The sequence below is a fragment of the Lactuca serriola genome, chromosome 6 (assembly GCF_051521515.1).
Source record: "Lactuca serriola cultivar US96UC23 chromosome 6, Lser_US96UC23_V15, whole genome shotgun sequence".
In the NCBI taxonomy this organism is placed as follows: domain Eukaryota; kingdom Viridiplantae; phylum Streptophyta; class Magnoliopsida; order Asterales; family Asteraceae; genus Lactuca; species Lactuca serriola.
In genome coordinates, this window is record NC_136413.1 from 75767393 (window position 1) to 75793323 (window position 25931).

At 35.1% G+C, this 25931-nt stretch overlaps 1 protein-coding gene across 1 annotated transcript; it reads left to right on the plus strand.

Annotated features, from left to right (window-relative positions):
• The first annotated feature begins 2277 nt into the window (after positions 1-2277).
• On the plus strand, positions 2278-8008 carry HUB2 (histone mono-ubiquitination 2). The gene is made up of 19 exons (XM_079007011.1): positions 2278-2538; positions 2878-3039; positions 3109-3196; positions 3283-3513; positions 3604-3771; positions 3884-4077; positions 4164-4247; positions 4324-4443; positions 4521-4707; positions 4780-4940; positions 5038-5109; positions 5197-5273; positions 5379-5573; positions 5644-5716; positions 5789-5875; positions 6901-7038; positions 7119-7321; positions 7410-7572; positions 7642-8008. The coding sequence occupies exons 1-19, from the start codon at positions 2440-2442 to the stop codon at positions 7771-7773; spliced, it is 2634 nt and encodes an 877-aa protein (XP_078863137.1). The 5' UTR covers positions 2278-2439; the 3' UTR covers positions 7774-8008.
• The last annotated feature ends 17923 nt before the right edge of the window (positions 8009-25931 follow it).

Below are 25931 nucleotides of genomic sequence, written 5' to 3' on the forward strand. Positions count from 1 at the left end.
GTATAGGGAAGAGCACTTACGATCTAGAAGCTTGAAATGGTTGATATTGGCCAAGAACACTAGTGTGTGTTCTTGGTGTTCTGGGTGTAACTTGAATATCTAAACAAACATGACTTTCATGGATGAAATCAATGTAAGAAGCTAGTTAATAAGATGTATTAACTAATCAAGGGATAGAATACTCACTCTTTTGAAGATCCAAGGTGAAAGTATTGATGATACCTGAGAGGATTTGGAGGAAAACCGGCCAAGAAAGGAAGAAATAAGAGGAAATGACCCAATGCTCTATATATACCCTTGAGTTTACGGCCATGAGTTTACGGCTGTAAACTCATGGTCTTGTGGCCGTGAACTCACTTAGATGAGGTTTAGGTTCGATTTGCTACACTGTGATTCTAGCGGGTACATTCCAACACTTATTCCTTAAGTGTATTAGGCTCAAAACTCCTTAGAATGACCTGTAACCAGGCTAGAACTCTGTACTAATGATTTTGACACTCAGTTGAGTTGATTGACTGAGCTTTATAAAATAAAAATTCTCGGGTTGTCACATTTTTTCTATTTAATTAAAATGTAAAAGAAAATAAATAATTAATTTGGGCCCACATCTCTCTCTCTCTCTCTCTCTCTCCTGTGCAAATCCACTTGCGATCCAACCCTTGTTCACAATCGATTCCAGCATTAGAGATGCAATTTCTTTCTTACAAACATTCGATTCCACCATCAAAGATCCCATTTACCCTTCTAAAACAATTGATTCTTGCATTTGGATTGTATACCATTCACCCTATTTTATTTCTTTCCTTTACCGATTGTGTGAGACACACACTGAAGAAGATGAACACGGAACTTGAATCATGTGCAGATGGTATGACAATACGAAAACAACCCAAAATTAAAACTTAAACGATCGAGGTTAGCCATAATAGACCTTTGAACCCACAATCTCATTTCCCTGTTCTATGGCCAACATAACACTCAAAAATCAAAATCAAAAAAATCGAAACTTATAGCAATCTAGATTAAGTACAAAATTCAGATACAAAAATCAAACACAAACCCTAAACCAAAATTAGAAGAAGAAGAAGAAATCAAACTATGCCAGAATCAAACTCAAAATCGAAGATGATACCAAAATAATTATCCCAAACCAAAAAATTGATGAATCCTGATGATAGAATCCAAGGTAAAAAATCTAATGGAGTGAATTGAAAATGTTGGAGATGAGGATTTCTTTGTACATGGGCTAAAATCAGATGAACATAAAAGATGAAGGTCTCGCACACAGAGAATCCAAAATGATGTTGATTTCTTCATTATATGTCTCCTGTGTTTGTGTGTTTTGATTTTTAGCATGTATATGTGTGTTTTGTTGCATGGGAAAGAAAAGGAGAGTGAAGGGGGTGGCTGCTAGTGGTGGGGTCTTTCTATGATGGTGGTTGGTCACCATCTTCTCCATTGAATATGAAATTGATGGGTATGTGTGTATGTGTTTATCCATGTAAACAGGCGGTAGAATCCTTCAAACCACAGTGAACAAACCAAATTTACACCAGATCCAACCCAAAATTGAACACTTGAATGGAACACCAAATTTGCAGAAGATGATGAGTAAGGATAATAAGTCAGTTTCAATTTGCAGGATACACACGATTCAGTGATTTACAGATCCTAAAATCGCAAACGAAACCAAATCCCAAATGAAATTGGGAGTCATGAGTGTAGGATGAGGATGGTCTCTATGCTGAGGGTTTTCTGAGGCAGAAAGATCTCCGACGGAGGTTATCAATGTAGAGATCGGTGGTCTCTTCCAATTGTGTGTTCTTTTGGTTTCTATAGGAGAGAGAGAGAGAGAGAGAGAGAGAGAGAGAGAGAGAGAGAGAAAGAGAGAAAGAGAAAAGAGGCCCCTATCTTTATTTAATATATAAAAATAATTATACAAAAAAATGGAAAATAAATCTAATAAGGACAATTTAGTCATTTCAATTTTACGAGGACCAAATATGCATACAAACATGGCCAAAAGGACCACGAAACCAAAAAAATCGGGGTTTGGACTAAAACCCCAAAAAAGTGCATACCACAGGGACCATTTTTGCATTTTTGTCTTATAAATACTTTATAAATTTTTAGACCAAACTTGCAATAAAATTCTTATTTTGGACCACCGACGTAAATTCAAAATATTTTGAACCAAAATCTCAATTTTTGACATTCCAGGGACAAAATTTGCAATTTTGTCAATCTACAACGGTGGCTAACCCAAGTAAGCACTACAGAACAGTGCTCGGTGTCATGGTCCGTTAACTCCGACTTCTGATACGCCGTGTCACTCACACCCATTTCAGACTCACCCTTCACTAATAACGAGCAACGACGACTATCGGACGGTGTATTAGCAGGTGATGGTGGCCGACGGTTGTTTACAAGCGGTGTAATATGGAAACTTCTGATTCAGATGAGCCTGAGAAAAAGCGCCCTCATCTGAACAACTCCGACATGGCACGTCACCCTAACCCTTCTCCGGAAAATGGCACCGTATGTTTTACCTCTATCATTATTTTCTCTATCTTCTCATTCCTTATTTATTAACAGCTTAACACATTCACTGAAGATTGGAGTACCATTTTTTAAGGTTTTGATAAACTCAAAATTAGGGCTTCACATTGTAGTTTGGGCAAGTCGGTGTTTTGTATGTTCAGTTAGTGATTTCTACTATATTGATATAAATGGCACGGACGCTGGATTCTGATAAAACAGTAACATTAGATGAATTGAAGGCTACACATTGAAAATTTCTAGGGTTTAAGCTTTTGTGTATTTTCTTGTATTTACTATTTAAAACCTAATGTTCCATTTACTATTGACCTATTGTAGGTTGATGCGACAGTGCTGCAGTATCAAAATCAGAAACTTGTTCAGCAGTTAGATGTCCAGAAGCAGGAATTACATGATCTAGAAGACAAAATCAAAGAATTAAGACATGAACAAACTTCTTATGATGATTTTTTGATCAAAATCAACCAACTATGGAGACAGGTAACTTCTTAATTCAAATTTCCTTTATAATTAGTATCATAGTTTTTACCTGAACCCCTTTTTTTCTAGTTGGATGATGATTTAATTCTCCTTGGAGTACGAACTGGAGCAGGACAAAGTGCCTTGGAAGCATTGCAACATGCAGATTCTTCACGAGGTCTTTAACTATATATGTATCTTATCTGACCCTTAATTATGAAATTACTTAATTGACCCTTAATTATCAACTTATTACTCATTTAGGTTCAATCCCTTCTTGTCCTGCTGAGGAAATATTCCTTTGCAGACTCCTGCAGTCTGATTCCATTGAAAAGAATGGACGTGAAGAACGACTTATTTATATAAAAGAAGCTCTTGCTTTGAGGCATTCATCTACTCTAGAGTTAATGAAATTAATAGAAGATACTATTCAAGCCCTGATGTGTAAAATTGAGAGCATTGATCAATCTTTTCTTGAAAAATCAACCACAGAAGGTCGGTTTTGCCCTTATTTAGAAGTCAACTTTTTTCTTACACACTTATCCACTACCAAACTAACACTATCATGATTCATGAATGTCTCAGATGCGATTATTCAGTTGAATAAGATTGATGATTTGATGAAAGAGGAAGTTAAGCAATTACAAATAGTAATAGAAGCTCTCCATTTGAAACATAAAGAATATGCTGAAATGATTCAGAGTTATATTCATACCCATTCAGTGGATCAATCCGAAATCAAACGTGTTGCAGGTTTTACAACATTCTCATCATCTTCAACAAATGATTCAACAATTTAACATTTGGGGTATCTAAATGACTAAATCTCTTTTGATTATATTTCTTTTTTTATGATTCTTATAAGGTGATCTGGAGGACAGCATGGCAGAACTTGAAGAAAGCAGAAGAAAACTTGTGAATTTGAAAATGCAAAAGGACAGAATCGCCATTGTGCAATCTCCCGTTCCATTTGCTGTTAATGGAAGTATTTCACCTGAAAATACTGTAGATAAAACTATGGGATTACGCGATTTAAAAGACTCTATAGAGGAAGCAAAGGTTTTTATTCTACTCTTTTACTATTTTACCATTCTACCCCTAGGCCTACAAACAAAGTATTATATTAACTTTAAACTAATGTATAGATAGTAGCATCTGATCGTCTTTCTGAGCTTCACGAAGCACAAGAGGACAATATAGTCTTATCAAAACAATTACACGATCTTCAGGTTTTTCTTTTTCTTTTTCTATTGTGTATTTGATTATTCCTATTGTTTTAACTTTTAACACATTGTATTTTGACAGAATGAACTGAAGGACAACAAATATATTTACACATCACGCCCTTACACTTTACTCAATGATCAACTTCCATATTGGAAATCTGAAGTTGAGCGTTTCAGGGTGGTGATAGATTCCTTACAGGTAATTAATTAATTACTTTTATAAACTTTTTCGTGTAATATTCTTTTGATATTTAAAAAAAAATGTTAAAATTTCAGGTTGATAGGTTTGCAGTTATGCGAAAGGAGAAAGAACTGAGTTTAAAAACTGAGTCAGTAGATGCTTTGAAGAATCCTATTGACAATACTGATTCCACTATTCAAGAATTAGAGCACAAACTTCAGCAATACATTAATGAGAACAATGAATTGGAGATTAAAATGGAAGAAGCTGTTCAAGATTCAGGTAAATTTAGTTATAAATATAGAATCAACTTATTATATGTAAATTATTTTACTGAAAGTTTAGTTTTTTTAGAGAGAAAAGACATTAAAGCAGAGTTTGAAGTCATGGGCTCAGCTTTATCTAAAGAAATTGGAATGATGACTTCACAATTGAATCGATGGAAAGAAACAGGAAGTGAAGCTCTTAAATTACAAGAGGAAGCACAGTCACTTAGGGCTTTGGTGGAGAAAAAGGTTTTTTTTTTTATTTTTATTATTTTTTTTTGAAAACTATAATATTTGGTTTGCTATTTTTTTTTTTTAAAAAGATTGAAACTTTTATTGATTATAGAGTAGGGAACATAAGGAATTGGTGGATAGCTGTTCTGAACAGAGTTCAGAGATCAAGAATTTACAAGCCCATGTAAGTTTTTTACTTTATTTTTCATTTGAATTTTTTATTTAATATATTAATAAAATGATTTTAAGTTTATATACAAAACTGTTGTAGATTGAGAGACTTGAAAAGGAAAATTTAGAATCACAGATTTTTCTGGATATGCTTGGACAAAGAATATATGACAATAGGTACAAAACCTGTTGTTGCTGAAATATTAAATATAATTCTAAAACATTTGGTTTATTCTTTTTAACGTGTTGTTAAAATTTTTACTTTTTTAATTTTGTACAAAGGGATATAATGGAAATAAAAGAATCAGAAAGAAGAGCTCATTCACAAGCTGAAGTTTTAAAAAATGCATTTGAAGAACATGGTTTGGAATTAAGGATTAAATCTGCTAAAGAAACTGAAATTGCTTGTCAACAAAGATTATCCATCACTGAAGCTGAAATTGCTGATTTAAGGGCTAAATTGGATGATTCAGACAGGTTTGACTTTTGACTTTTGTAAAGACAATCTTGCCCTTGTGACTGAAACTAATGTTTTTGGAACTTGTAGAGATGTTTTGGAACTCGAAGAGGCTATTAAAATTAAAGATGGAGAGGCAGAGTCTTATATTTCTGAAATTGAGGTATTTTGTTAGTTAGTCCTACAAGGGCATTTTGGTCATTTGTTGTCATATTTTTATCTTTTCTTTTTTCAGACTATAGGTCAAGCATATGAAGATATGCAGACCCAAAATCAGCATCTGTTGCAGCAGGTGATGGAGAGGGATGATTACAATATCAAGGTTAATTCTTTTCCTCTATTTTTAAATCCAATTAATGTGAAAATGAATCAATTTGGATTATATATATATATATATATATATATATATATATATATATATATATATATTTTTTTTTTTTTAACTTTGTTTCATATTTATGAGATTTGGTATTTTTGTTACTTTGATACGAAATTCTTCATTTTTCTTAATGAAACAATTACATAAATGGTATTAGTAAACATGCCACATGTTTCCTTTAATATTTTTAGTTACATGTTTTGGACACAATAGTTTAGTATTTTACAGTTTTGGTCTCTATGTACAAAATAAATCACAAAATCAGTCCCTGTAGTTTACAGAAAAGGTCCCTGTGCAGATTAATTTTTACAGAAATGGTCCATGTGTTTAAGACTTTCGTACTTTGGCAGATTTGGTCCCTGTGTAGAAAATAAATTTCAAAAACTGTCCCTATAATTTACAAGAAAGGTCCCCATGCAGATTTTTTGTTGCAGAAACAGTCCATATGGTTATAAAATTTGCAGATTATGTACAAAATAAATTACAAAATCAGTCCCTATAGTTTACAGAAAAGGTCCCTGTGCAGATTAATTTTTACAGAAATGGTCCTTGTGATTAAGACTTTCGTACTTTGACAGATTTGGTCCCTGTGTAGAAAATTAATTTCAAAAACTGTCCCTATAATTTACAAAAAAGGGTCCCTATGCAGATTTTTTTACATAAACAGTCCATATGTTTATAAAATTTGTAGATTACGTTTAAAAAAATTACAAAATAGTCCCTACCTAATAGAAAATCCCAATATATTGCCATGTTTCATCCCTACATTTTTTGATTTCACACTTTGGCCACATGACTTAGTATATTTTCAGGTTTGCTCCCTACACTTTTGTAGTTACACAAGTTTGGTCCCCCCCACAAAGTGGGGGTAGTAACTTACTAATTTGGTTACTATTTTATAAAACTCTCAATAATCTTGCCACATCAGCAGTAATTTTCCCTGATTTTTGTTGTCCTTTTTGGTACAGGTGGTTTCTGAAAGTGTAAAGATGAAACAAACACATAGTGCTCTACTTTCTGAAAAACAAACATTAGACAAACAGCTTCAACAAATGAATTCAGCATTTGAATCACTAAAATCACGGATTGCTCATTCAGAAGAACAGGTATAGTTTCATATAACAATTCCCTTTTTAAATTCTTTTTTGTTAATGATTTTATAACATGTTAAGATATGATGATGTAGATGAATGGTTGTGTGACACAAGCTCTTAAGTCAACCGAAGAAGACAGACACCTGGCAATCAACCTGGAAAACAGCAAATGGGAATTATCGAATGCTGATAAAGAATTGAAGTGTCTTAAATCATTGCTTTCTTCTTCAGAAAAGGAATATGATCAAATCCGTAGGAAGATGGAAGAGATTCAAGAGGAGTTGGACAACGAAAGGTATTATATTATATTATAACTGATTCCGTTGATTTGTGATTCCATTCCATCGATACTAACGGAATGGAATCGGTGGTTTTGAAACCAGAATGGATAGGAAGAAGCTTGATGAGGAGCTTGTTGAACTAAACATGAAGGTTACAGAATTAACATTAGGAAGTGGTGAAGCTGCTATTCAGAAACTCCAAGATGAAATCAAGGAGTGCAAATCTATTCTCAAATGTGGGGTTTGCTTTGATCGACCAAAAGAGGTATTTTTTTTTTCTTTTTAATTTTTTTTTTTTTGGTTTTAAGAATTTTGGGTGGTGGTTTTGGGACAGGTGGTGATTGTGAAGTGTTATCATCTATTTTGTAATCCGTGTATTCAGAGGAATTTAGAGATCCGACATAGGAAATGCCCTGGTTGTGGAATGGCATTTGGGCAAAATGATGTTAGGTTTGTCAAGATATAAATATTTTTATAGGAATTAGTTATTATTATTATTATTATTATTATTATTATTATTATTAATTTTTTTGTTTTGTAAACATAAAATATGTGGGCCATAGGAGGGAGATGGGTGTGTAATTAGTAGGGGAAGTGTTAGAAAAATATGGCTGGATATTTTGATAGAATTGTATTGAAAGAAGTGTGTTGTGGTGGTTTTCATTTTCATAACGGAAAAGGTTAAAAGATGACTTAACGAATTTCTTTTGTCCATTTTTAATCACTAATTAATATTGTTCCAAAATCATCTTATTTTAGTCCTTTAACCTGACATCGTGTCATATGTTACATTAAATGTCTCGTTATGGACTTTAACCTGCTTGCGTGACATTTTCATTTCTAATGATTTGGAATTTGTTGGAAATGAAACTACTTGTCTTATAAATATGACTTGGTATTTTAGGTCCTTAGAAGAACAGATCCACTAAAATGGAAAATACTGTAGAGATAGAAAGCCAGAAGACTAAATTTGCTTATTAACAAAAAGATATAGAAAGACTTTAATCTTTAAAAGAAATCATTAAACCTGTGAGTATTAGGTGTTTATTTTAAACAAAAAAATTCCTAATCCAAAAACTAATTCAATTAGCCTTTTAAAGTTTTAATGTAATTTGATACATTTAAAAGATAAAAACCACTTTTCCAAACACTCATAAGATATAAAAGCTACAAACTCTGGCTTTCAGCTAATTGCTAGTTTTACCAAACACGTCTTAAATATGTTTTCCCACTTGATATTTTTACCAATTTACACAGCATAAAAATCAAACAAACTTTCCCAGTAAATATCTAGAAATCATGCAAAAAACACTCATCTACGTCTCTCTCATATTACAATTTTAGAACATATTAAGTGTTTCTACAAGAATCCCCAGTAAATAGTCACTCACCTCATCAAAAGGCTTTCTATATTCCAACTGCAACCAAATTCAACAACTGTTTTTATAGATCACTTGACTCCAACAAATGCCATCAAGTCATCATACTCAGGATCACTCTCCTGTTTCCTTAAATTTTGAGGATTCCCAGGCTTATGTGGCCCAGCACTAGGCGAAAACAGATCATATATCTGCTGACGTGGCCTACCCAAAGCATATGGTGCATTGCCACCAACTACTGATTTGGAGGTAAAACGTTCTTTGGCCGAAATCCCATTGAGGGATGATGATTTTGTGGACCAAATTGCCTAGCGGGTGATGGTGGACCATGACCGAAAAAAACCGGCCACCAATCCCACATACTTGATAGGCCCATTTGATGGCTCTTCTGTGGCCTATGAAACCCTTGTTGCATCATAGGCGGTGGCGGTCCTAGCCGGAATGACAGTGGTTGAGGTGGCACCATGAACTGAGACCCCAACCTTGGAAGTGGCTAATAGGAGAGCGGTTGTGGGCGGTGGGTTTGAAAGGTGAAATTGTTGAACTCGGTGGTTGTGGTCTTAGGGCGGTCATAGGCAGCTGCAGCCTTATAGATGGCGGCAACATTGACCTAACTAGTGGTGGCAGCGGTCGAATCATCATCTGTGGGTAGCCTACGGTTGAGACCAATCACCACAGGTCAAAGGTCGAGGGATAGCGACCCTATTAGCTGCATATTTGGGGATGAAAAATTAGTCTGACGTGGCGCACCTTGTATAAGTGGCAAAGGATTCCTAGATGGGCCCGCATAACCTATATTTGGTGGTTGGGATTGTATGCGGGCAGAATTTGAAGGGTTTGAAATTAACAAATTTGAAAAAGGAAGGTTGAAACTGACCAGTTTGGAATTAGAGGGGTAGGAAGCCATTGATTAGGTATTGAGGAAACTGAGGTAATGGTGGTGTTTGATTTACAGAGGGAGGTAGATATGGATCTTGGGTGAGACTAACCATGGTTGGGTTATCTTCAGAAACTGGAACTTTTGTAGGCTCGAGTTCAGTGTTTGCCTAAATAAAAAGTCTAATTATAGAGACTATATTTGTAAAAATATTATATTATTAGGGATAAAATTGAAACTTTCAAACTTGTGTGATTAGTAACTCAATCATAGAAGGGAAAATGACACTGTAGCACATTAAAATTTCGTCAATGGTCCGATTTGGTCACTAAAATAATTTTCTTGCGTAATAGACAACTAAACTCGTATATGACCTATCAATTAAGCAATTTTCCTTTATTTTTTTTATTTTTTTTTTAAGGTTTACCGGTTTCATGCTTACATGGATATGTGACGTGTCAAAAAACCCCATACGTATAAATCCAATGCGGACTACTGACATGGTGATGACGATCTATTTTCCCACCAACTCTATTAATTGAAACCCTAATTTGGACCACCTTCACTTCTTTCTTACCCATCTGTGAAACCTTAAATCAAGAACCTTCCTTTTCTTAATCCGACTATTGCGTTCTTCAAGATCAATGTCTTCGAGCTCGTTCACTGCAAGGAATCAGCTCCAAGTTGTTCGTATCTATGTTCTAGACGGTGTGCCGAAATACGATTGCGATGTTACAGCTAAGGAACAAACCTGTTGAAAACTCACTAACCCCGGAAGGCGTGTTTGGAATTGCCAAAATAGTATGGTAAGCTCTGATGTAGCTCGATTCGTTAATGCAATAATTTTTAGGGTTTCACTGTAAAAAACCCTTATATTTCGAAAAAAATCCTAAATTTTCCCTTTATATGTTGTTATTGTCTACTGAATTTGGTTTGGTGTAGTGATTTCATAAGCATTTTTGGTGATTTATTACATGTTGGTGCATTTTTTGTTTGATGTCATGAAAACATATGCATTGTCATGCTACTGAAGGCTGTTAAAGTGCATTTGGTGATTACATTTCATTTTGATCTTATTGTTTGAACTTGTTTTCATGTGGATTGCTTACAGACTAACCTGAAGAAATGTGACTATTTTGAATGGAAATATAAACAACAGGAAGAAGGGTACTACAAAAACCTCCTTTATTCTCTAACGCAGAAGTTGGATGATAAAGAGGATCGTGGTGTGATCAACAACTTAAGGAATAGGATTTTTGAATTGGAGTTTTTCCTGTCTAAGGAGAAGAGTGTAGTGGGAAGCATTGAGAATGAACTGTTTGATTCCAAGAAGACAATACGTAGGTACAAGACAATGGTTTCATTTTTGGTTCTTGGGTTGGTTTTTTGTGTTTTTAAGTTATCCAAGTAGTCAGAATGTTGGGTGGGGGCTTTTGGTGTATCTATTAGGGTATGGTGTATGTATTGGGGTGTGAAGCTTCTTTTGTGAATGTTGTAAGTTTCATTTTGTATCTTTTGTAAAGTTAGACTAAATTGGAATTTAGTTGTATTTTGTATCTTTTGTAAAGTCCCAATGACAACTTTAAGGATCATGGAAGTTAGCTATAACTAGAATATTCAGGGAATGTTTCTTAAATATGAAAAATGCATGTTTCTACATATTACTTTACTTTCTGGTGCATGTTTTTATATTGGATACATTAGTTCATATTAGACCATATGTTTCTACACTATTATTATGCAATAGAAAGTGTGTGCATCACAGGACAATTGTGGGCCACTTGCACTTACTTCCAAATACTTTGGTCCATATTACCCATTAAAAATGACACAACCGACACCATGTTACTCCTTCACTTGCATTCATATATTACTACTATTTACATGCAAAATATATGCCATCCAACTTTCATAAAGACAAAATGTTTAATAGTAAAAAATAGGCAACCTACTTTCGTTCATTTAAATAACAATCCAAACAACAATTTTACCAAACAATCCAAGCAACATACTTTCAAAATGACCATGCTACCCTTTTACCACCATTTCAACATAATAAGCATAAGTTCAAGCAACAATTTAAACAACAAAGATACCATCATCCTAATAAACAAACATAAATCCAAATAAAAATTCAAAGTACACTAATCAGTTACAAGAACTTTTCCCTTAGAATTTTCTGAATCATCACAACCACCAATTTACTTGCCTAATTTCAGCTTCAAGATTATCTTTGGCTTCTTTCTCCTTATCCTCTTCAAAATTTCTGAAATTGGTCTTACTCTATTCTAATGACCTTGGAAAACAACAACAACCTCATGCACTTGAACATTAGCAACAACATCCTGTACTTGGACATCAGTAACAACCTCCTACACTTGGACATCAGCAACAACCTCTTGTACTTAAACATTAGTCACACCCTCAACACCATCCTTAACTATAGGTGGAATAAGTTGCATATACCATAATTACGTGCATCACTAGGACTTGATTGAACATCATTAGGAGCAAGTTGAAAATCATTTTGAGTGGTTTCCACCTTAATTGGAGTCATTTACACCTCCTCATGTTGTTGACTTTTTTTTTCTAATACTCTACATGTCATGATATAATAGTGTAAGTGGCAAATCAGATGTAACTATATTTTATTTTGAAATGGTTTTACCTGTCCTACATTTTGCTTGTCACTAACTTTTTGTTTCTTCTGTCCCTTCACATTTAACTTATGTGGTCTTCTCTCTAGAAAAGTAGCATTGTTGTGACCTATCTCCTTGCATATACTACACTTTACTTACTTTCTAGCCTTATAGACCTTGTGTTTTCCTTTATTTTCTGTACTAGATTTATTACTCTTAGTAGTAGCTTTCAAGACATCCTTCTACTAATAGGAGGACATGGTGGTGTATAATTTGTCTCTGGCCACATGTCACTCCCATTCATGGGAGCAATCCTGTAACTGTAGGCGTTTCTAAATGTGGTGGTACTATACATGGTTTCTACATAAGCTTCAACATCCCTATTAAAATAAGATATGCTTTCTACAGAATGAGCACAACCATATCCATTCAATTTCCACAACCTACAGGAATATGTTTTTCTTTCTAGGTCCACCTCATATGCCTCTGCTGCTCCCCTTACCTCAAATTGGTTTAACCCAATAGGTAGTACTTGAAAATGTCTCTGATATATTTTAAGTAAAATCACCTTATCCCTTACCTCTAGAAAAATATGATTTTCCCATTGTTTTCCTTTCAATTTCATGTTGTACAATCTATCCATCAGGTACAATCTCAACTCTTCTAACATGGTGATAATAGGCTTCTTCTTGGCATCTACTATTATATCATTCAAACTCTCTATTAATAGCGTTTCGCAACGCCTAACAAACAAATAATGTAAATAAAAAATGGTGCTCTAATGCACTAAAGGGTAGTACATGAAAGCAAGGTCTAATCCACATGGACACGTCCTAAGGCCTATGCCTCTCTTGCGTAATGCACTCACTAAATCAACATAAATCAAAATGGGGGGAATTTGTTGAATGATTAAAACTAATTTTGACAGAGATTTATAAAAGAAAAACACAATTTAAATATCGGAATAAAATTTAGGAGTAAAAGAAATTTCAGTTTCGCGGTGACTCTCCTAATCATACAAATAACCTTCAACACGATACATGAACTGTGTACTGTTTAAACTGGTACTGAAAATCATTAATAAGCTCTAATAATTTTCTTTTACTAAAATGTTTAACCAAAGCAAGATCATTGAATTAAACTTTACTTTTTACCGAATTAACCAAATAAGCTCTTAGTTGATTTAGAAAAGTAAAAGTAAACACAGTGTAAAATTCACAGTAAAGTCCAATACGTCTCACAAGCTCGAAAGCATAAAGACTTCTTTGATTAGCTTATACTATAGTTAAACTTAATATAAAATTAATCTAATATTTGTTACTTTTACTGATTAATAAAGTCAATTACAGATCTAAACGAATCAGATAATTGGAATGATTTATTAACAATTAAAGTGGCCAACAAAAACTGAATCAAAATCAAATGTTCAATTGAGCATAAAACTAATCAAACTAAACAGTAACAAAATTGTGCCTAATGATCACTTGCACAAAAAGTCGAGTTGTTTGCGAAACTGAAATCTTAGTTTTTTAGCCTAACATGGCTAAAACGAATTACAAGAAGTAAAAATGAAATCTATTTGATAAATCTTACTAAACGAAAATAAAAATCGAGTCGTGTTCTTCAGATCTGTATTTAACACTCAAAAACCTCTGAAAATAACCTCTCAGTCATCGTCTGGAATCACGAATGGTCGAAAGTTAGGGTTGTAGGAATGTTGAAGAGGCTTATTTATACGATCTGAAAAATTTGAGTTACAAATTCGATTGATTTTTTTTGCCGCGGTCGAATTTTTGCTCGAATTCCAAGCTTTTGATTTTTCTCGAATTTCTGACCTCGAAGAGTTAATTCGATCGATTTTTTTGGTAATTCGATCTAATTTTTATGCTTTCTTTTTTCTTCGACTGGAAATGAACTCATAGAGCCTCGAAACATAATTCGATTGAATTTCTAAATAATTCGATCGATTTTTTTTATTTTTTGAATTCTGAGTGAAATGTCATTTTTTCCTCAATTAAAGCATCTTCCAAGCATTCCTCAGCATCCTCCACTAATTCCAAGCTCTAATTTAGCTCTGAAGCTCTATTCAATGCATCCTTAATGTGTCGTATTCTAAATCCTTGCTAATTTGCCCTGAAAATCATAACAAAAGTGAGTAGTATGGACATTCTGCAAACATAATGAGAAACAAACAATATATAACAAAAAAAAGGGAAATAGTTAGCATTTTATAAGAAAATAATGAGCAAAACATGCTAATAGATGCATATAAAATGAATCTAACAAACCTCCCCAAGCATAGACCTTACTAGTCCTCGAGTAAAGAAAGGATAAGCATCGGAAACGAATGTGATGGAATAACTTAGACGAAACTAACAACTTGAAAGAAATACCTAACTAGCAAGATTAACAGAAAATAAAATGAGCAAAGAATAAAATATGTATGCAGAAACAAAACAAAAAGAAAAATACATAGCAAAACGGAAAAGAAAAATAAACAACCTTAATTAAAAATTCTCTCTCTCTCTCTCTCTCTCTCTCTCTTCTTTTTTTATACGATCAGACTCTACACTGAGGGAGCTCCAATAGAATCACTACCTAGACGACAATCCTACTACCTTTCATGTATCACAAACTCCCAAAGTAAGGAAGACCCGAAACGGTGCAACCCAATCGTCCAACTATAGTTTTATTTAAACTTTAAACCATAATTAGCCTTGTGAGCGAAAATAACACAGTCCAAAATCTCATGTCCTCAATACTAGATAGTCAAAAACCAAAATCGATGCATCCTTAAGAACCCGTGACGTAAAATCAGCTTTCGCTGAAGCAGTGGGCCACACCCGTAGGGGCCCAACTTCTATGCTTTCACTTTTTCGAGAGCCACAAATATCATATCACACAGTTCTTCATTCATGACATTTGACTTTGAGATGAATTCTAATTTGATTGAACTTGGATTTGTATCTTTGTCTTTAGCATGCGTTCTTCAATCATCTTCTGAATTTCTTAGGATTTCCTCGATTAAGTGCTTGAAACTTTGACTTGGGTACTGGATATGACAGTTTTACCCTTCCTTTCTTCTTGATTGTGTGAATATGATATTAGGCCTCTTTGCGTTACCACAAGGGTAACACGTTTCAACAAATAGCCAAATAGGTTCGTGTTCTGTGGGTCCAGAGTTGTCGATAAAGGTTTTTTATAAACATTCAATAGCAAATCATCCCAAAGCTGTTCTTACCGCCCACATAGTGTTTCAGTACGCCATTTTTTATTTTCTAAAGTCGGGGTCTAGATTATAGTGTATGGGTCTCCTAGTTACGACAGCTGATTCTACACTTCCAATAACGACCCAGTCGCTTCGGACTTTCATTTTCCATCTTCGCAGAGCTATCGAATGTAAAGAGTATCTTTATTTCGTTTTTTAATCAAAATCAAACATGTAGAAATAAGACAATATTTTTGTTTTTATATATATAAAAACGAAAGGAAACAGACATAATTATTTTTAAAGAAAAACTAAGAAAAAAAATAAAACCATAAACGAAAAATCTATTTGGATTTTAAATTTTTTTAATTATTTTGTTGTTTTTGTTTTTTTATAAAAGAATAATGAAAAATAAATTAAAATAAAAAAATTAGACAAAAAGGTGAAATCCCCTCCCCAAACTTAAAATAAAACATTGTCCTCAATGCTTAGGAAGGAGAAATAAAGGTCTACTAAGGAGGAAGTGGATGCGGAAGTCAACGGAGCATCTCCTATTGGAATGGGTCGAAAGCTGTCTGAAAATTCCAGAAACTGGTGTTCATATGGCCCACATCGGTGCGGATGTCAGTGATATCCTGACGGATGCTAGAAATATCCTTAAGCATGCCACTAATATCCTGGCGGATCTCGAGATAGTGTTGGTAAGTAATAGGGGAGGTAGAGTCAAAATGAGGTGGTGGGGGTGGTTTGGGGCATCCTGAAAGTTGGCATGGAAGTCAGCATGAAAGTCATCTTTCGTAGGGTCGGGCTGCTGAAAATCGTCATCATGAATGACGTGAAGAGGATCATCCAGCTGATAGTCAGGATGAATAGTAGATGACGAAGGGGCGTTAGGATGCCGGGAAGATGAAGGGCGGGTGGCGCGCGACTGTGGAAAAGATGGTACAGGAATACCAGAAACATTCGGTATTGGTAGCCAGTTCGTGGAACTGATAGGATCTGAAAGTGAAATAGTGGGAGAATCTGAAATGTGTAGATATTTGTCATGCCCGTGAAACCAGAGATGACCGCGTGGGGGTTCGACGACAGATAAACATTGACTCCAGACGCCGAACAGTGAGCTGATTTTGCTGATCAACGCCCCCTATAAACTAAAAATCCTAAAGTATATGATCTGAAAGATGCATGGAAATAAGAGTGACTAAGCCACCACATATGATCTTTATCTTTTGAGCTCGAGAGATTTTGATGAGTTTCTGGACTATCAGAAAACCGAGATGAGGGAGATTTTCCTGAGTTATGATGCACCAAAGTATTTCTAGCTCGACGACATCAACTTTGGTGTTCTCATATTGAGGAAAGATGATATTGCAGATCAATCGGAACGTTATCATCAGAACAGGATGAAGGGTACTGGACGCTAAGGATGAAGAGGGGTTATAATTGTCCAGTCTAGAAATAGATTTCCAAAAACTATATCTATCGAAGTTATGGGGTTGGAGATAACGGGTGTCAGGGGGACCATAAGTCTGGTCAGTAAGCAGATCGACCATGGTGCAAACATGATCGATATGGACATGTTGTGTGACACCTAAGCAACGGAAGTAAAGTTGCCATCCAAATTGAGATCAGATATAGTCACGTGAAACTCCCGTGTCAGAAGTACAGAAGTGGGATAATGAATCCCCAAAAGGCCCTCCTAGCCAAGATTGGGAAAGAGCGCATGGACCTGGTCATAAATATGAAGCTCACGAAGAATAGCAGCAGTGGGGTAAAACGGTTGATAGAGATATCCCTTGTGCTAAGAACCATGTATTGGGTTAGTGCTACTTCAAAACCCACGTGAATAACTCGACCCTCGACAACAACATTAAAGGTCTGATTTGGGGAGGGGGTTTCTTGGCGATTGGGTTGGGGAGGCATTGTTCAGTCTAGCTTGGGACGATCTGATGCAATATATATATATATATATATATATATATATATATATATATATATATATATATATATATATATATATATATATATATATATATATATATATATATATATATATATATATATATATATAAGAAAAAAATTCGCTAACGAATATCTAACTATTCCCCAAGAGGATACATAAGCCCGCACAAATATATTTGACAAAAAGATAAAGAGTTTAAGTTTCGGAACAAATATATTGGACTGTGCTCCGAGCAACAGTCAATTTTTCGCGCCCGTTTTTTTTTTTTTTTTTTGGTTTTTCAATTTCTGCTCTAATGGCCCTCTTCTATTTGTAGTGTAGAACAAATGATCAAAAGCTCGGGTCTTGATCAGTCCTAACGAAGCGTAGATTTGAAAAAGAAGTCCAAAAATTTTCAACATTTTGAAAAAACAAAGTTCCGAAAATATGCATTTTTCAACCTTTTCGATGTTGATTTTGGAGGCTTAGAAGTGTAGAGAAAGTAAAAAATTTTTGATGCGGTCCACGTTTAATTCCGACAAAAAATGAGGATCTTGTTGAATTTCTAGAGAATTTTCGAGTTTAAAGGACTTTTAGAGAGCAAGGAAGAGATTTCTGGAGGTGGGGTTAGAAAATGAGGGAAGAGGGTCGAATTTATAGCATTTCAAAAAATTCGACTGATAATTCGATCAAATTTTTGTACGTTAGCGATCGATTTTTTTTTCGAACAAAAAACTCAATGCATTAATTCGATCGAATTTTCTGACAAATTTGTTTGATTTTTTTTGCAAAATCCCAATTTTCATTTTTTTTTCAACTTCCAAAACCTCGATGACCTAAATCGATCAAATTAGATGAAAAATTCGATCGAATTTTGTTCAGAAATTCGTTTTTACGATTTTATAAATAAAAACAGAAACCTCTCTTACTTTGAAAAACACTATTCCATTTTAAAACAATTTAATAAAGTTTTTGAAAACATACCAAAAATAAAGAAATGTTGCAAAAAGAAATAAATAAAAATGAAAAGTTCAAACACTCGGGTTGCCTCCCGGTAAGCTGCCCCTTTTTATTGTCGTTGGTTCGTCATTGTTACTTGGTTCCTTCATTTGCGGTAAGTCGAGACCTCTACAAGCTCCACTTATTCGTTCGTGACTTGAAAACCTTCACAAAAAGGTTTGAGCCGGTGACCATTAACCTTGAAATTTTTTCCTGTCTGTTCACTTTTAATATCTATGGTGTAACATCCTGATGATAAGGTACTTATAATTTCAACCGTATAATATAATTATGTTGCATTTTGGTCCTTAAGTTCAAGAAAGTGTGAAAAAGGAGCCCTAGTGTCATTTTGTAATTTTGGCATTGGGAGTACACCATGCGTACGTGGTGTATGCTAAGCGTAGTAGAGCGCGCCCAAGTAGGCTGGGCGTACTTGCCAGATATGGAAACCTAAATTTTTAGGGTGTGACTCATATTTAAGCACTCTTATGGCCTCATTTCATCCACCTTATCTGCCTCCATCCCTCTCATACATCCTTGCAACCCTAGTTTCACCTTGAGGAGCCTTTTCAAGCTTAGAGTGTGTATTTTGGTGCCTTAGAAGAAGAAGGAAGGAAGCCAAGCTCATCTTGAAGGAGAGAAACAGTTGGATCTGGGATTGCTACATCATTTGCAACCTTCCTAAGGTATAAAGCTTGCAACTTTATCCCTCTAGCATATAGATCTCGTTTTGGAGTTTTTGGTCCCAAAAAAGTTAGATCTTGAACAAGACATGTTCTTGACCGTTAATCGGTCCTTTCAGACCCTAGGAGGGGTCTTAAGTCATAAAAATGGGTTCTAAATGGTTAGTTTTGCTTCATGCATCATTTAGAAGGTCTTAATGGAATAAGACCTTGAGTTAAGCACTTATTGGACATGCTAAGTCATAAAGTTGGAGACTTTATGACTCTTAAGAGGATTTTACCCATGTATTTGTATTATGGATGTAAGAGTTTAAGCCATTAAGCTCTTAATGGTTTTCTTGGTTAGAGAGTTGAGATTCAGTGTCGAGACCTCATCAGCTTTGTCCAGTTTGCGAGGTGAGATTTCCTCACTGTACTTGCGGGTCGAAGGCACCAAGGTCGACCCTTTGGATTTGATATCCTGTTATGCGATAGTACGTTGTCAAGCTGTAATGATCTGTTAGATCGGTATCCTGGTATATAGGATGTTTCTATGCTTAGTGATCAGTACATCTGCCTATTTGTCTGTTGGTTGATTATACCTGTTATGTATATGTGCACATATTTGGTTGGTGGTTGAGACTTTACTGCTTTGTGCGTGAGCCAACAGACCGGGGGCATTCCAACCCGATGGTTGAGTGGGCCTGAGGGTATTCCATCCCAAGGATGACATGATTCGTTGTATATTGGCATTCCAACCTGATGGTTGATGGGCTTGGGATATTCCAACCTGCTGGTTGACGGGACCCATTGCGTATTGGCACTCCAACCCGATGGTTGATGGGCCTGGGGTATTCCAACCCGATGGTTGATTGGATCCAACATGATGTTATTATATATGTTATTTGTTTGTGTGTTAGTGCTTTGGGGGATCTCACTAAGCGTTGGCTCATAGTTTCGGGTTATGTTTCAGGTATTTCGGATGACCGCGGGAAGGCAAAGGTGTAACCGTACACATCCTCATGTTTTTTACTTATGATTTTGGGAGACTCTGATATTGAACATGTTTTGAAAACTATGATTGTAAACAATTTGCAAAATTGCTTGGTTTTAAAAAGTTTAAATTTCTTGTGATTTTATGAGTGTTACAAGTTGATATCAGAGCGTTGGTTTGAGTGAATTGGAGGAACACTCGTGTGAATACTTTATACAACTCATTATACAACTTGTTAAAATGAATATGTTGATGAGTTTGATAGGGATGTCAACGGGGGCAAACGGGACGGGGATTGCATCCCCTGCCCCCGCCCCCGCCCCCGAAATCTCCATCCTTTCTACCCCCTCCCCCGCCCCCGAATTCCCCTTTTGACCCCCGCCCCCGCCCCCGTTCCCCCGCCCCTGATTGATTTTCGGCTAACTTATTTGGGCTAAAATAAGTTCTTGTTTGCGCTAAATGAAACTATTTTTTGGGTAACAAATAAATATTTATAACATATTTTACATGTTACAAACAACTTAAAAACATGTTTTTGTTGAATTTTTGTACGTAAAAATCATGTTATTTTTTATTATATTTATATAATTAATATATGTCAATTTATATAATTTATTAACGGGCCCCCACAGGGGTTTCGGGACGGGACTACCAACCCCCGCCCCCGCCCCCGAAATTAAAACGGGGGTTAACCTTGCCCCCGCCCCCGCCCCCGTCCTCGATTTTTTTCAACAAATCCCCCCATACGGGACGGGGCCCCCACGGGACTTTTTGACATCCCTAGAGTTTGATAAGTTACAACTCGTTAAAATGACTACTATTTTGGGTTTGATATAGTACAACTCATAAAAACGAATATGTTTCCATTTCTTGTGCCTTTTAGACCGGTCAAACTTTGATTGTTTATACTTTATACCATTTTGAAGGATTGTAACTAATTAAACATAACACCAAAACAACAAAATTATAGTCTAAAATCATCTACAAACTCTAAGTTACATGTTGGAAAAAACCACATGTCAACTCCACCGAAAACAAATAATATATGTTTGTTTAAGAATTTCAAGGAATACAAAAATTTAAATTTCTTGCTAAAAAGCTGGGATATTTCAGCTTTGATATCTCATCATTGAAGGATTGTAACCCATCGAATATAATACCAAAAACAACAAAATTATAGTCTAAAGTCATCAACAAATTCTAACTACACGTTGGAAAAAACCGCATGTCAATCCGACTTAAAAAGAATGAGATATTATTGTTTAAAGAATTTAACAGAATACAAAAGTTTAAATTTCTTGCTGAAAAGCTAAAATAATTCAGCTTTGATATCTCATCTTTGAAGGACTGTAACTCATTGAATAATACCAAAAACAATAAAATTATAGTCTAGAATCATCTACAAACTCTAAATTACACATTGGAGAAAACCGCATGTCAATCAAACTTAAAACGAATGAGATATGCTTATTTAAAGAATTTCACAGAATACATTTTTTTTTAAAATAAGCCGGTCCAAAACCGGTTTTTACCCGGAACCGGCCGGACTGGACCGGTAAAAAAATCAGATTGATTTTACTTAAATCCTAGAACCAAGAACCGGCCCGGAGATCCAAAAGAAAGGTCTGGTCCGGTCCGGTCCACAGGTCCAAATGCTCACCCCCAATCTTCCAATCTACCATAAGGGATGAAATTTCTATTCGTCATGATTTATTGATGTTTCAGTAAATATGACTGTGTTTATAAGATTAAACAAAATTATGATAATTTGAAATGATTCAACGAGTAGTAGAACAAATAGAAGAATCAATTAAGCAGAAAGATAAAAGATTCTCCAATCTGAAAAGAAATGAGAGTGCTTTTGTATCATGTTTTACAATCATCTTAGTAATTGTGGAATTGTATCACAATTGATCCTCAAAGAACATCTTAGTGCAATTGTATGACTAAGAAGAGAAATCCAATATTGTTGGAAATGGTTCGACAATAGATGAGTCATACTTAGTTCCAATCAAAGTTTTAGAGCCATGCTTTAGTAAATGTAAATCGTATCTTGAAACTCATTTTAAAATTGAGAAGGATGATAACACCTCGTAATATGTGGAGTAACAATGTTTTCTTACTCTAGCACATTTGGAGTTGGAGTTGTGATGTTTTTTCGTTGATCGAGAACCAATAGATAACTGAGACCCATTGTATGAAGTGTTTTCTAGTCGGAAATCCGCACACACTTTTGAATATTAGTTTTAGCTTGTCAATGAATGTTTATTGAGAAAAAAATTATATGTCAAGACGTCAGTTGGAGTTGTATTGATCTTGAGAGTTTAAAAAGTCAACTGACAATGATCCTTTTAGTTATCAGTAGCACACATCCTGACGTTGATAACCTGTTGTGTTTATTGACACATTCTAATTTCTGTGCACTTCTAATTGAGTTGGCAATGCCTATGAATTCTATTTTCTTCATTTAACTGCAAAAGGTTAAGCATGTTGGTCAGTGAAAGTACATTGATTAATATGGGTGAGCTGCTACCAACATGGAAGCACTAGTGGGCTTTTTGAGCTACCATAAGGCAAGAATTTAGATTAAGCAAAGTTCAGTCCATGAAAAAGAACTAAATGTGTTTTTTTTTTTCCTAAACATTGTCTTATGATTGCAAAACTACAATATTGGATATTTAATAAGTTTACATTGTACTCAAAACATTTTTTGCTTGATATCAAATATGTATAACAAAAATAAATAACGTGACGCGATGACGCCCCATCCGCCAAAAACTCTTTGGTTACCTGTTTATTGATGTCCTGAGAATACAAATGATTTTGAAAAGTGTCAACAATTAAGTTGGTGAGTTCATAAGCATTTCGTATGATAGAAATCAGTAGTTTTTCCTTGTAAAAATGATAGAGTAACCTTTCAGAAAATCCAATATTTTCTTTACAAATGAAATGTAAGTCTTAAACCTAAGACTAAAAGTTAAGTAATGTTGTACTGGAAAATAGTGTTATGAAGTTTTATCTTTATATAAAACTACTTGAATGTATGTTAACCCCGTAAACCAAATGTATTTTTAACACCCCATGTGAGTTATCATAACCATGCTAATGACTAGTTGTCCTGCTACGATGTTCTTCAGGCGTCAGAATGTTAGACATTTGTCACCCAGACCTACCGGTCTAACTGTAGCTAACAATTTAGGCACGGGGTTGTCAATCCCGTATATATCTATACAAAAGTGTCACATTCTCCATACAGGAGACTCTGGTTATAATTCAGGACTTAGTGTGTACTCTGGTAGGTATGGTGAAGCCAAATGTCTCACAAAATTTTATCAACCGGTTTATGTGAACTGAAAACCCTTTATCTTGTAAATGAATGCATTACTCTTCCATACTGGTTACATAGTGTAAAAATAATCATACCTTTAAATAATTATATGTTTCTTCCGTAATGATAGTGTAGTGTTTGTGACTCTCAAACTATACCAGTTATAGTTTATTATGTTTGTTTGTTAGGACTACTTATATAATCATCTATATAAATACATAGTAGTTATCTTTTAAATTTTCAAAATGGATGGTCAAAACATCATATTTTGGGTTGTGCCCCACAAGATGGTGAAATAATTAGAAGGTAACCTCTTTTTGTTAGAAAACCATATTTTGGTAAAAAGCTTCAAAAACCTTGTAGTTTTGCAATCATAATTTTCTTATGATTATATAGCATAGTTTATGTTTTATTTTTTGTTAGTTTTGCATCTCAAAACTATTATATCACAAATAATTGTCCAAAGCTAGTGATAATCATATTTCATGCAAATAATGTTTTATTTTTTAGCATGAAGATGAAACATGTAAGTATTTGTGTGATAAACCAAACTTTACTTGTATCCCCCCCTAAAACATGAAAAACTCGAAAATGTGGGGTATGAACTCACCTTGAGTGTGGTTGGGGTTGGATAAAGAGTTGAATGTTTTATGCTGGTCTGTTCAGATCTCACGACGTGAGGTTTAGGACCTTCGCGTCTTGAGAAAGTTGGCCACCATATCTATTTTTTCTGGATTAGGTCACGATGTGACTCAAGGTCAAGTCGTGACGTGATGAGACTGGAATCTTTTTGGATAAGTTGAGTTGACTCGCTGATTCGGGGCCGAGTCAAGTTGATCCTCACGACGTGACCGTAGTATGGTCACGACGTGAGAACCCGTTGTGGATTTTGGACCATGTTAGGCCTTGAGATTTTGATTTGGGCTTATTGTCTAGCATATTGGGTTTCTTTGGATTTAGGACCATGATGGGTTTTGGGCCCAATTTGGAGAATTGGGCCATATTTGGGCTTTGGGTGATCATTTTGGAATTTGGGCCTTTGGATTGTTGGTTTGGGCCTAGGCTTTGGGTCAAGTTGGGTAAAGGGTTAAAATGTCTTTTACCCTAGTTTGGACACTTAGTGTGGGTCGAGATCTGATTATTGATGGATTATTATTTTGGTGATTGATAGCGTGGAGATCTTAGTGAGATAGCAGCCAGAGATTCTTTCTGTGAGATTCGACAGTGTGAGGCGAGTCTTCTCACCATATCCATGGGTCGAAGGCACCAATGTCAGCCCATTACTTGTTATGTGGAATGCTAGTTTCCTTTGTGATACTTACTTAGAAGACCCCGGGAGTAGCCCATGGCATTTGTATGGAAGACCATGGGGGTAGCCCATGGCACTTGGATGTCAGACCATGGGGGCAGCCCATGGAATTTCAAGGAAAGACCATGGTGGCAGCCCATGGCATTTCAGGGAAAAGACCACGGGGGTAGCCCATGGCAAATGTATGTATGGTATGTGGTATTTTGGGGAACTCAGTAAGCTTTATGTTTACGATTTTCAATTTATATTTCAGGTACTTCGGTTTTCAATGAGAAGAGGTCATGATGATTGCACGACACACACCACTCGTTCTGCATTCTGTGATTTACTTTGGTAATGAATATGTATAGATAAAACCTTGATTACCTTCGTGTTATGAAGATGATATGATTTAATGGTTAGTTAACTCAAAAACGAAAAATTTATGGTCTTATTTTTGGGATGTTACAAGTGCATAAGCTTAAGAAGCCTAATTAGAGGCTTGACGAAGCATCGTGAAATAGGAATCTGAACTTACATGAGAAAGTTAAAGGGTATTGATTTCTAGAAGTCCAGTTGGTTTCTAGGTACATGTCAAAGCTAGTGGAAGCATAATTGTTATGCTGGTATTGCATGTTGCAAATTTCAAAGTTCAGAAAAAATATTTCACTATAATGGACTTAAGGGAGAGGGCACTCATACTTTGTTACAAATCTAAAAGTTTAGATTGTATAGTTTAATAAAACTTGGTCAATGACATATATGAATAGCATGTTGAAATGTTTCAACATTAGATATTCTATATATGGAAATATTAAAGCAAAAGATTGAACATGTATTAGACCCCTGTAATAATGAGTCGAGTCCCATATGCTTTGGATATAGGATCGACTACATATGCTATAAAATTCTATTATTCTATTTTTCAAATGCTCTAAGCATTGTTAGAAAAAAAATATTAGAATTTTAAGTGACTAGAGTTATTAAGCAAACTACCAAGAACATTATGAGGTTTTACCGAAGACTGGTTTCTTGTGGATAGTTAGAAGTATGACATCATTTGGGAAGGACCATAGTGACATGTTTTGGATTGAGATGATTCTTGGTTAGAATTGATGGTCCTATGGGAATATGGAAATGTTTGCAAAATCTACATGTGAGTTGGAAACTTTAATGCAAGAGAAGTGCTCAAGGAGTGTACCTTGAATTTGAAGCTTCATAACCATGGAATTGTTTCTAGTGACAAGTTCCAGTGGAATATTTTGTAATATCGAAGAATCTGTCTCTGCGACTTTGGAACCTCGACAT

Excerpts from the sequence above, each read along its gene's own strand:
- HUB2 (XM_079007011.1), top strand. The coding sequence starts at position 2,440 with ATGGAAACTTCTGATTCAGATGAGCCTGAGAAAAAGCGCCCTCATCTG. Across the intron at positions 3,197-3,282 it reads ACATGCAGATTCTTCACGAG|GTTCAATCCCTTCTTGTCCT; the intron begins GTCTTTAACTAT and ends TTACTCATTTAG. Across the intron at positions 5,574-5,643 it reads AAATTGGATGATTCAGACAG|AGATGTTTTGGAACTCGAAG; the intron begins GTTTGACTTTTG and ends TGGAACTTGTAG.